Source organism: Oncorhynchus mykiss, chromosome 16 (assembly GCF_057628025.1).
Source record: "Oncorhynchus mykiss isolate SJ-2025 chromosome 16, ASM5762802v1, whole genome shotgun sequence".
NCBI lineage: Eukaryota > Metazoa > Chordata > Actinopteri > Salmoniformes > Salmonidae > Oncorhynchus > Oncorhynchus mykiss.
This window is the reverse complement of record NC_143037.1, coordinates 58482892-58495457: the sequence shown is the minus strand read 5'-3', so window position 1 is coordinate 58495457 and position 12566 is coordinate 58482892. Positions and strand designations below refer to the sequence as shown.

The 12566-nt window shown below is 40.8% G+C and overlaps 3 protein-coding genes across 3 annotated transcripts in view; 1 reads left to right on the top strand and 2 right to left on the bottom strand.

The window, feature by feature from the left end:
- Positions 1-2156: 2156 nt before the first annotated feature.
- Positions 2157-4719, bottom strand: LOC110492345 (PRELI domain containing protein 3B). The gene is made up of 6 exons (XM_021566583.3): positions 4571-4719; positions 3471-3639; positions 3227-3316; positions 3054-3124; positions 2845-2947; positions 2157-2749 (listed from the first exon to the last, which is right to left on the bottom strand). The coding sequence occupies exons 1-6, from the start codon at positions 4600-4602 to the stop codon at positions 2633-2635; spliced, it is 582 nt and encodes a 193-aa protein (XP_021422258.1). The 5' UTR covers positions 4603-4719; the 3' UTR covers positions 2157-2632.
- Positions 4720-7341: 2622 nt separating this feature from the next.
- Positions 7342-10365, top strand: LOC110492344 (ATP synthase F(1) complex subunit epsilon, mitochondrial). Its single transcript, XM_021566582.3, has 3 exons — positions 7342-7473; positions 9637-9761; positions 10174-10365. Coding segments are annotated over exons 1-3 (159 nt in total). The 5' UTR covers positions 7342-7441; the 3' UTR covers positions 10176-10365.
- Positions 10366-11674: 1309 nt separating this feature from the next.
- Positions 11675-12566, bottom strand: part of LOC110491113 (piezo-type mechanosensitive ion channel component 2) — a 36717-nt gene continuing 35825 nt past the window's right edge. The window contains exon 52 of the mRNA XM_090201617.1: positions 11675-12344. Within this exon, the coding sequence (XP_090057743.1) occupies positions 12092-12344 (253 nt within the window). The 3' untranslated portion in view covers positions 11675-12091. The remainder of the gene's footprint in view (positions 12345-12566) is intronic.

Below are 12566 nucleotides of genomic sequence, written 5' to 3'. Positions count from 1 at the left end.
TTGTCCACATATTCTAAGTCAGAACCGTCCAGAGTAGTGATGCTGGACGGGCGGGTAGGTGCAGCTTTCCAATATCAATTTTGTGGCTAGAGCCATACTTTCTGTAGCACACACTACTGGTCAACATAAGCTACCAAAAATGATTATGAAGTGTGCCAGGCCTTACAAGAAAATCAGTCAAGTACTTTCTATAGAACAAACTTCACGTCAGGTTAGGCAACTGAAATGAATAATTAATGTATGTGTGATATATTAAACATAGAGGAGGGAGTAAAATGTAGGCAAGCAAACATTTCACAACAACTACTAGTCGAATAAGACATGGAAGAGATGACGAATTTTGGCAAAGAGATGTATTTATAGTCTAATACACTTGAAAAAAATAGCCAAACCGAAAACTGCAGACATTACTTGTGCCTCCCCCGCTATCAAACCGACATCAAAAATAAATTAAACGCAGCCGAACGTGATCAGAAATCTCAACTAGCAAGCAAGTCGCAGCAATGAAGAATTGAGTGCGTGCGCGTCCACGCTAAGGAGGGGTGGGGGAGAATTCTGGCATGGGGGAGCTTTTCGGCACAGCACCTATTTACCCGGATACAGTACCTCTTGCGGCACGATTGATTCATTGTGTCAATGTTCGCACTGTAAACATTCTAATAAAAGCGATGGGCGTTAAATTAAGTTGCTTCCTCGTTATTTCTCCCGCGCCTAGAAAGACCATTACGTTAATGCGCGGTGATCCTTCTGTGTAGTCATCGAGTTTGATTAATGTTGATTCCAAAAATCCAGAGCGAACTGGTGAATCGAACCCAGAATGAGACAGAACTGTCAGTGCCGGCCGGAGGAAAGGAGTGAGGGGCAAACTGTTCCTGATGGCGATGCCTTAGTTAGAAGCTGTTCATCCCGCCAGTTCAGCATCACCACCCACACCTCCACTAGCGAGTCAGACTGAGCAGGAGAGGGAAACGGGGAGCAGATGCAATTTGCAGTTCAAGAACAAGAGAACGTATTACCCCTGGCTTGTCATGCAGAATTAAAAACTGGGCTGTACAACATGCAAACAGATGGGGAGCTTGGATCTAGAAACGACTGGAGGGATTAAACTATCTAGCAAAAGTGTGACTGGAATGTACAGTATCATCCTCTGCCTTTGACATTTAAAAAAAGTCCTCAGAAAAAGGGTTTTTGAACATGCCCGAACCAAGGCGCATTTGGTTCGGCATGTTCAAAATCAACTGTCACTGTCCAATTATCCTGAACATAACCCTGTCCCAGTGTCCACTGTTGACGTTCACTGACTACACCCAACACGGTTGTGTAAATCGCATACTGTAGTAATGGTCAAGCCATTTTTTCAATTCTTCCAAACGTATTCACACTTGTTACTTGGGTGTTGCTTTGTAAAAATAAATTCAATAAATTAAAGTCCATAGGGGTAATCAGCAGTTGCTACAAACATTTTGAGTTTGATTGGGGGGGGGGGGGGGCATGTTTAGAATAATGCTGCTTTCTAATAATCTGTCTTGGTTGGGTTCATGCGAGTGACATATTGACTACACAAGAGTACACCCAGAACATTGCTCTGGGATCTAGGAGTAGCTCAGTTTCAAGGTAAGAAGCTTGGCATCTATCAGTCAGTCTCATGCAGGAACCAACCATGCTTACAAGACTTGTTTGTGTAGCAGTACAAAGGGAATGCCCCTTTTCAGAGTTTCATCAGGCAGAGTTTGTGAACCTCTCCAGCCATGATAAAGATTTCTTCCTTTACTTTAAATTTGAGTCCTTAGTTGTGAATTTCCCCAACAGTACTTCTAAATTAATGATGTACCCATTGATTGAAGGATATAACGTATGTCTCATGAGCTTAGTTCAACTGCCATACCGCATCATAACCAGAAAAAAATCTGCAATCATTTGTCAACAAAATAAAATGTAAACAAACACTATATAGCCTCAAAACTATACTTTTGTTATGTCTGAATTTGACAGTGGTTACATTTCTCCAGCACCATCCTTTAGCTTTTTACCAAAACAGGGTTGGGGAGATCATTTTGTTATTGTTTCTACTGCTGATTGATGCTTTAAAATTCAAGTTTGCATTCTTGAATATGTAGCACAGTGACTTTACATCACAAATAAAACAGACCCACAAACAAGCATAAAAATATATTTTATCTTCTCAGTAAGTGAACATTTCCATGAAAATGACTGACAGCCTTTTAAAGATTGGTAAGTACATGGCTTGCATAGGCAACATAGAATGATGTTAAATGGAATGGTCAAGTGCCAGAGTAAACCTGTTAGACAGCCGACCATAGAATAACAATAGAAAAAAGACAGGAGGAGAATGAATAGAAACTTGATGACCTATAGGCACGGTGTGATTGAAAATGTTAGACTACAAATCCCATGAGCCTCAAATGCAACTTGGCTCCACCCTGTTCAATGTCATCAGCTTCACTCTGTGTACCCAACAGCATGTACCCTGCTTGTAAAGACAGTCCGCTGAGGGAATCGTGCGTTCTTGTGACAAGATGAGTGGACCAATACAGGAGGTGGCTGTGCTGGCAGATAAGGTTGGTCTCCCCTTTCAGGGGAAATGTCTGAGGTACATTGAGATGAAGGATGATCATTTCTCTGTGACTGCTGCTGCCATGGGGATACGGATTGTGGCCTGTGCAGTCGCTGCCAGCTCCTCGATCTCTGTGTTTAACCGCCTGATGACCCACTCCATCGCCTCTCGTCCCTGGACACAAAACACACAGGGGAAAGTTAGGGGCTGAACATTTCCATTCATAAATATTTAATCCAGGCTGCATGTGCGAAGGATAGAGGTCATACTTTGCCTGCATTCGCCGAGATGGTTTTGGCCATGAGCCCCTCCAGGTAACTGCTCAGACTAATTCCTTTCACAGAGATCAGTGCCTCTTGTGTCAGTATGGTCCTAAACATAAGGATAAACAGAAAAAAAAAACAGTTTAGCTGTGAAAACGCAAAGCTATTTATCAATTTTCCCGTCTATAAACTCAAACCATCAACAAATCACATACTTTTCGGGATCCTGCGGATGCGGCCTGTATGTTAACTTTTCGTCCACAGATACTATGTTAGTACATGAAATCTGAAAGCAGAGGAAAGTGCATCAACGTTAGCCAACAAGGCTAAAAGGTGGAGTTATCTATAGTATTCACAAATGAACATCCGACAACAGCTGTGAACTCACATTTGTAGATTGTAGCTCAAATGTCTTTTCCTTGGGGTCTACCACCGAATGCTCCTGGATGTATGTGTTTGTTCGTGTTATACCAATGAGCTGTGAGAAAAGACAATGACATCCTCACTGTCAGTGAAATACATGTGACATCACTAACAAAATAATGCATCCTCAGATCTGCTGAATGCACTTCTCAGGAGAATCGTATTAGTGGCAACATTGGAGACAGGCATCCACTGTGCTGAGGACTTACAGTCTTGGCCAAGGAGGGCAGTCCCCACTCTGTGCTGAGCAGTCTGTTGCTGCATAGCCGACCTTGTGTGTCCACATGTCTGTTCAACACGTCCACCCCTACCACGCCAGGGTTCATGGGGTTGGGGTACTTCTGCATTGCCGCCTTGGTCACTGTCTCCCACGGGTGGCTGTGGGGGGACAACACAGGAAATCAATATTACTGTAATAATACAGTATCATAATGTGTGCATATCATAATATTACCATGTGTGCATGTGGACCTCCTGGTGTGCCCCCACATGAATAGATTTGAAAAACTGTCCTGACATTATTGTACTGTGTTATGTCGATTGGGTTAAGAAATATGAATTCAGTAATACAAGGTACTTGGTTTGACCTTGACAATGTTTATTTTTTACAATCCCTATTCATGATGTGAGGTAAACAGAGGCATTTCCTCACTCAATTAATTCCCCAAAGAGTATTAAGCCCTGAATATATATATATATATATAGTGACATAACAACCATGATTCCACCATTGACCGAGCCTCCGGTATAGCTAGTTGGAATAGAAATACCTTTATTCCAGTCTCAGAGAGCGCATGCCTAGTGGTGCGGCACGGGACATCACCAAAAAGAACATTGAGCTAAAATTCGATTAATAGATGAATTCACATGACCTTAAACAAGTAACAGTTAGCTGAAGCAAAGCACCGGAATCCCGTGACACTCTGCTGTAAACTTCGGGCTAACAGTTAACGTTAGCTACTTGTAATGCAGCTAACTAATGTAATGTCAAAGACATGGTAATGTGGCTGGCTAGCTTGCATTCACTTACTGTACTGTCTTTGTTGTATAGCTAGCTAACTATCATTATTTTTCCTAGTTTAGTAATGGTAAAATGGAAGTTTGATGTGTTGGCTAGCCAAATATTTGGCTAAAGTCAGCTGTTTGCTACCTAAAACCCATTGACTTGTACCAGAAGCTAGTTGATTAAAAGCAAAGAGCTAACACGCGCTAACTGGCTGGTTGCTAACCTAGCTACAAACTTCAATAAGCAAGTTAATATCAAGGTATTTCAATTAAACACGTTTTAGAACTTTTATAAATTACTCACTTGAATATGTGTTCTGAGGTCCAGATCTTCATGTTTTAAACAGTTCAGTCAGTACTTGGGCGCCGGTGACTTATGACAGCAGCTATAAAGGAAAGATGTTGCCAAATTGCCCAACAAGTGGTGCTCCCTCTGGTGGCGACCAGAAGTATGTCATCCGACTAGTGATTGGTCGTTCGCGAACGAGTCGGCTCTAAGAGCCGGCTCTTGTAGGTGAACGTTGGGAGACGGCTCGCATATCAGAAGAGCCGAATCAATTAATAAAAATATATACAAATTAAGATATTAATAATCAAAAGATTTAAATGAATAGAATTAGCTAATTCAAAGAACGAAAAAATATATAAAACAATATGGGTCTAAATGCTCAAGCCCACACATTCGTTCTGACTGTCTGCTCAGACGAACAGCCTCACCTGTTGTTCCTGTCAATCAGACACGCAGTGTCAACCAATGAACCAAAGATGGGTAAGGGAGTGCTGAGCCAACTCACTCACAGTCACACACTGAGCAGCCGAGAACAGTGAGGAAGGACAGCTGTGAAAACAACAGCTGGAAAATGAGTCGGAAACATAGTAGCATTTTAATAATGTAGACAATGTTGGAGCACCGTGTAGAATTTGCCAAAACAAAATCTCATATAAAGCCGGTTCTACGCACAACCTTCACCAGCATATGCGAACTGTCCACCCAATTGTGAAGCTAGCTGTAGCGGAGCTTCGAGAAACTAGCGGGCCTGCTAGTGATAGTGGTGGAGCCAGCACCTCCACACGTGGAGATGTATCCACTCAGTCAAGTAGGCCTACTCCACGACCCACAGCAACGCAGTCTTCTATGGACCAATTTATGCCAAAGTCTATGTCTGTAGCAAAACAAGGCCAAATTGATATTGCATTGGCTAAAATGATTGCCACTGATTTCCAGACATTTTCGATCTTGGAGGACAGAGGTTTTAGAAATTATAGCAATAGCCTAAATCCAATGTACATAATTCCAAGCAGGAAAACCCTTTCAAAATCACTTATTCCACAACTGTACGAGAGCACACAGGCGTCAGTGTGGGAAAGAGTCCAAAGCTGCAGTTTGCCTTACCACTGACTTCAGGACATCAAGGGTAACCACTTCTTACATGTCGGTTACATGTCACTTCATTGAAGATTTTTCAATGTCTAGCGGTCTTCTGGACTGCTTTGAGTTCAGCGACAGACACACCTCAGAGAACTTGGCAGAGGAACTGTTGCGAGTGGCCAGAGAATGGCAAGTAGATGGAAAAGTGGTCTGTTGTTAGCAACAATGAAGCTAACATAACAATTTTTAAATGGACTCATCATCCATGTCTTGCCCACACAATCAACCTGGTTGTAAGAGATGCTCTGAAGGTGATGAAACCCACTGTGGACAAAGTGAAAGCAGCTGTGGAATACTTCCACAGGAGCACAGTAAGTGCTGGAAAAGTAAAGTCTACACAACGCCAGATGGGGATGCCTGAGCTGAGGCCTAAACAAGACTGCACTACAAGGTGGAATTCAACATTTTAAATGTTGTAGCGGTTTCTTGAGTCAAAGGATGCCGTCATCTCTACCCTGGCCATTGTCAATGCAGCTGTTGATGCTCTGACCCAAGAGGAATGGGAGGTGGTGGAGGAGGTGTGCAGAGTCCTGGAACCCTTTGAGCAGGTCACTGTGGAGATCAGTGGAGAGAGGTACAGTAAGCAGTTATTACTGCATCATTATTTAATCCAGTATTATATATGTATATGAGCAGTAGATGAGAATGTAATATCAGTAGACAAAACATGAACCTGAACTGTTCTGCGACAAATAATTGCTGAGAGAAGAAATCGCATCAGCTCCTCAAAAGTGAGGCAGCTTGCATTTCTGAATGCAAATCTCCCATAAAAGCAAAATATGGTCAGCATTGATGTGTGCTGCTGGTTATAACATGGCAATAGAGAGGAAAGAGGGACCAGTTTAATGTTTTAAGTGGGATGCTGCAGTTTTGCACATTGTTATTTATTTGTCTTTGATATGGTGCAATATTGTATTATTATGTTGTTCAGATTGTATTCGTGTTGAATTGTTATGTTTATATGCACTTTGTTTATATACATTAAAAAATGCACATGGGTAATAGCATCCTTTTTTTTACATTCATTTCAATTTGTGGGATGCTGCAGTTTTGCAAATTGTTATTTATTTTTCTTTGATATGGTGCAATATTTTATTATGGTGTTCAGATTGTATTCGTTTTATATGCACTTTGTTAATAAACATTAAAAAGTTATACTATATAGCATTCTTTTTCATAACAAACCAATCAATTTTTTAAATACATTGTGTTTAAGTTAGAGTATGATTTCATTTAATAATTTAATTATAATTGTTTTAACACCAATCATAGACAAACTATCGCAAACTGTTTGACTTGAAAAAATTACAAAACAACTTTTTTTTTTTAAGAGCCGTTTGGGAGCCAAAAGAGCCGGCTCTTTTTGGTGAGCTGAGCCGAACGAGCCTGCTCACTGGAAAGAGCCGGAATGCCCATCACCACGTCCCACCCTCCCTGGTCCTTCAGAGTGAAAAATTACCGAATAACATAACATCCATTGAAATGTCTGGAATTTTCCTGACGCGTATTTCAGAGGAGAGAGTGCACCTTATTTTGAACAAAGCCAAATGTAGCATAAATAAGAACTCAAATCCCCTTTGAGTAAAAAAACGGCACTCATCAGATTTTACATACTGTCGATCATAAAGCGCAAATAAAAGTCCCGCCCCAGGAAGCGTGTCAACCCTAGCGACGTCATTCTTGCCTCTTCCGCCCTGATTTTTATAACATATCGGAGTTGTCCTTGAGCGGAATATCACTGACAAAATGGTTGCATACTGGAGACAAGCGGGCCTTAGGTAAATGTATTCAATATTGAACAATGTCACATTTGGACTGTATTCTGATTGTACGGTCATGCACTTAAACGATGTAGCTACTAAGTTGCATATTTGATTGACGGCTCTGGTGTGATTGATATCCAGCTAGCGCCTAGTTAGACGATATTATAAACGAATTTGACGAGTTAGCTAATATAGCGTGTTTCCCGTGCGTTATAATCAAAGTGGTCATATCACGGTCAGTCACACCAATTATATCACTGTCTTACGTATCGACATTATTTTTAGGACAAATTCATTGAAATGTGTATAATCGAAATGCTATACCCAGTCTGTTTAAAGCAGAACTGCCAACTTGTGCGTTGGCCGTGACACGCATTTGAACGCTCACGGCACATCTCACGCATTGAAAAGTACTGCAATTATATTTCTAATTAGTCCATTGTATAGTCAGTGCGTTAACTTTTCAACTGTTCTCCAAATCGTGTTGAACTCGGAACATCTGCGATTGCAATTTAACATAAGCGGAACGTCTATCCTTGTCCTGGCTTGCCACAACACTGACCCGCGCCACATTGAAGCATATGATTGGTCTAGTTATGTAAGGGATAAAGTGGATTGGATGCATTTTTTTAAGAAACACCCCTCAGGATTAGAGTGGCGCTGAATGGAGAGCCAGAACGTTCTCTGCTGAGTTTATAAAACTGTAAATAGAGCAGCATGGTAGAGCTGTTTTATGTACAATGTGGTGCGCAAGATGTTGCTGTTACTCCCGTCCCTATTGCAGAAATCAGCCTTTTGACAGCATGTACTAAAGTCGATTTAATCCATACTTGCATTAGTCCCCTTGTTTGGCGATTGAAATTTAGGTTGTGACAACGAAAAGGCAGCAGAGACCTGCAGTATGTAAGCAGGGAAATTTGGTAACTTGTAACTATGAAAATCATTTTGTCAAACAGATTGTGAAACCAGAATTGTACGTTAGGATTCTAGAGGGGGAACAATACATCGACAAATATTTTGGTTAGGGTGTAGGGGCTAATTGATGTCGTCTTGACTTCAAGCGATTTTATCTATTTACTTTGTCTGAGAGGAACAATTCTCAATCTTAACAATGGGCTAAAACAGAGTAATTACTGTTTTGTCTGCAAGAACACTGTTATTCCCCACCCTTTTTAAAAATTGGACTTCACCATTTTTTCTGTTTTAAATCTGATATGCCTACTTGTCTTTGTAAATGAATTGAGGCTATGTATTTTTGCAGCCCTTCATGGACAGTTTTGAATAAGTCATACAAATAAGCATGGCATATTAAATGCTCCAAGAATCAAATATAATTTGACATTTTAGGATTTTGTACATGCTAGGGTAACTCATAAACACATCCTATGTAGAGTAAGATAATGTCAAGGATATTCCACTAGTAGGCATCAGCTACCTGAATGTTGATATTCATTAGATTTTCTTAAAGGCTGGGTGATTTTGAGAAATGAATTGTTATAGCAAGAACACTTTCAAACACCCAGCGCTTGGGAAACAGATCAGGGGTGGCCAACCTTCCTGGAGAGCAAGAAGGATTTTCTTTCAGTGCTATTTGAAAGATACAACATGCTTGTCCTTACCTTGAAAGGAGTCTCTTGACAAGGAGACTGCAATCTATGATTTGGTTACCCAGTGTCATCAACCATGAGTATTTCCTGTGCAGAGCCTTGGTGTAGTGGTTATACTCCCCGGGCACATGTCATATACAACTTTCCACCTGACAACAGGAATCAATCCCTGCTTCCAACCTTCCCACTGTTTCTCCCATTTCCCTATCACATTTTATTACTGTCGGAATGTGTCAAACCACCCAAGAACTTTAATTTCATCCCCTCCAAAAATCTGTTACAAAGTTGTAGAATTGCGTGATAATTGAATGTCCAAAGCATCCAGAATACACCTGACCATTGTTCTTTTCTTTTTTTCCTCTTCTCTCTCCCCCCTGGTCATAGGGGTAAGCCATGTCAAAATATATAGAATGACAGGAAATTAGCTGAAAAACAGTACTTCCGGGGGAGGATCCCCCCCCCATCTTGGTAGCGTGCCAGGGGGAAAGGAAATTCATAGAAAATCTCACTCCAAGCTTTCTTCAAAAGGTGGCAGCCCTGGCTAAAGTGTTCCTTTCTGTGTCCACTGCAGCTATATTCGCTTCTCTGCGATCTGCGCGAGTGCAGTGCGAGCGGCACTGAAACCACAGTTCAAAGTCGAGGCAATGAAAGTTGCAGAATCCAGCGTCAAAGTCTATGTCCCAAAGGCTATAGCATGTGAGTATTGAAAGGACAAATCACTACAATCTTTTAAAATAATAATTGTATCCATCTACCACCTCCTAACCATCACACAATATTGCCTCAACTCTTGCTGCTTGGGCTATCACACCTGATTTTATATTGGTTCTATTTACTGCAGCTGCCAAGTAAGCATGTCAAGTATTTGCCTACTAAATCAGTCTGCTTTATTAGGCAAGTCAACTTTCTCATTGCCATAGATGTAGAACACTACAGAACTGCAGATTATCAGACAGTAATCACCATAATTTATATATTGTCTATGGGCATTACTGTCTTTTTGTAATCTGCAGTTCTCAAGCAACTAGAACAAGTAGCTAGATAACATCAATAGTTCAAAGTTTAAGATCAGTGTAACTTGACATGTTTCCCTCTCTTTATCTTGCAGGATCTGAATAAATGTAATGGATGTTCTTCAGGGCCAAGAGGATTTTTCAAAGTCCCTGCCAACATGTCTGTCTTTGTGAATGAATGAAAATGCAAGGGTTAAATCTAGATTTGTGGATAGATAGGGGACCTAACAGAATGGAGATGTTTTTCCTTTGTAATTAAGAAAATGAATTAAAACTCCTATCTAAAAGATGTCTGCTGGATTACTTAAGCTTGCATCCATGACTCTTGTTTGCCCCTGTTTTGTGAAGATGCACAGTGGCTTGAGAAAGTATTCACCTGTGGCATTTTCCCTATTTTGTTGCCTTACAACCTGCAATTAAAATAGATTTTTGGATGGAGTTTATCATTTTAATTTACACATGCCTACCACTTTGAAGATACAACATATTTTGTGAAACAAACAGAACTTGAGCATGCATAACTATTCACCCCCCCAAAGTCAATACTTTGTAGAGCCACCTTTTGCAGCAAATACAGCCTCAATAAGCTTGGCACATCTAGCCACTGGGATTTTTGCCCATTCAAGGCAAAACTGCTCTGGCTCATTCACGTTGGCTGGGTTCCGCTGGTATACAGCAATATTTAAGTCATACCACATTCTCAATTGGATTAAGGTCTGGGCTTTGACTAGGCCATTCCAAGACATTTGAAATGTTTCCCATTTAAACCACCCAAGTGTTGCTTTAGCCGTATGCTTAGGGTTATTGTCCTGCTGGAAGGTGAACCTCTGTCTCGGTCTTAAATCTCTAGCAGACAAACAGGTTTCCCTCAAGGATTTCCCTGTATTTAGCAGCATCCATCAGATTGGATACTCCAATCGCCGCTTTGCAGCTCCTTTGGGGTTATCTTTGGTCTCTTTGTTGCCTCTGATTTAATGCCCTCCTTGCCTGGTCTGCGAGTTTTGGTTCACCTTCCCTCTTGGCAATTTTGTTGTGGTTCCATATTAATTTTTTTTAAACTTATTTGATGGTGCTCCATGGGATGTTCAAAGTTTTTGATATTTTTTTATAACCCAACCCTGATCTGTAATCCGCAACTTTCTCCCTGACCTGTTTGGAGAGCTCCTTGGTCTTCATGGTGCCACTTGCTTAGTGGTGTTGCGCACTAGGGCCTTTCAGAACAGGTGTGTGCATATATACTGAGATCATGTGACACTTAGATTGCACACAGGTGGACTTTAACTAATTATGTGACTTCTGAAGGTAATCGGTTGCACCAAATCTTATTTGGCGGCTTCATAGCAAAGTGGGTGAATACATATGTACTCACCACCTTTTTTAATTTTTTGAAACAAGTTATTTTTTTCACTTCACCAATTTGGACTATTTTGTATGTCCATTACATGTAATCCAAATAAAAATAATTTTAAATTAGTTAATTGCAATAAAATAGGAAAAATGCCATGGAGGATGAATACTTTTGCAAAGCCCTGTGCTTTACCTGGCAACATGGACTGTGAGTGGATCTTCATAACTTAACACTTCAGGAGTCTTATGTAAAAGTAGGATATAATCTCTGAATTTTATTCATTTAATTAAATACTGTACATAGATGTGGAGTACAGTGTGAAATGAGAGTGAATACTTCTAGATGAGCTTTTCAGTGCAATGAAACAGGGTTGTGTTCAGTGGGATGTATAAAGTTGCAGAATGTTGAGAGAAATACATTCTGTAGAGCAGACGTGCATCTGTAAGCTCTATACAAGCCATTTGAATCTAAAACGGCATAATGTCGCATCTCAACTTCAATTAAATAGTTTCACACTTGGAGCACATTTCTATGATTACGGCCTACGGTCTTTGTAAAAATTTGAATCACTTAAAAGTAGTCAGTGATTCAAAATGCATGCATTGTACAGTAGGAATACAAACAAACAAATCATCCTTTTCGTAACTAAAATGTCATAGTGCTCTCTAGTCTCTCTTCTCTCTGGTCATCTTGATCATGGTTTCTGGCGAGCGATACAGGAAAATGAGCTTCTCAAAAAGTGTTTCCTCCAGCTCCATCTCACCAGTCTCTCGCACAACAAAGATGTCCGTGCAGAGCTTCAACACCCGATCCACACACGGCAGCTCCTCAAACATGATGGAGCGGGATATCCCGTTGAAGAATTCCCTGACAAACTTTCCAACGACCAGCACCACAGACATGTACAGGCCCACGATTCTACCGTAGCAAGGTGGAATGGCACAGGAGGTGGTATCAGGTTGCAGGTCCAGGACAGACAAGCAACATAAGTATATGGGATTTCATGGAAAAGAGGACAAAGAGTTTATTTAGCAGTGAGAACAAATCAACAAGTCAAAGCGTCAATCAGCAGTAGAAACAATAAATCAATCGCCCTGCCCCGGGTTCGGTAAAAGCTGAGTGATTAGGCTGGAGAAATGT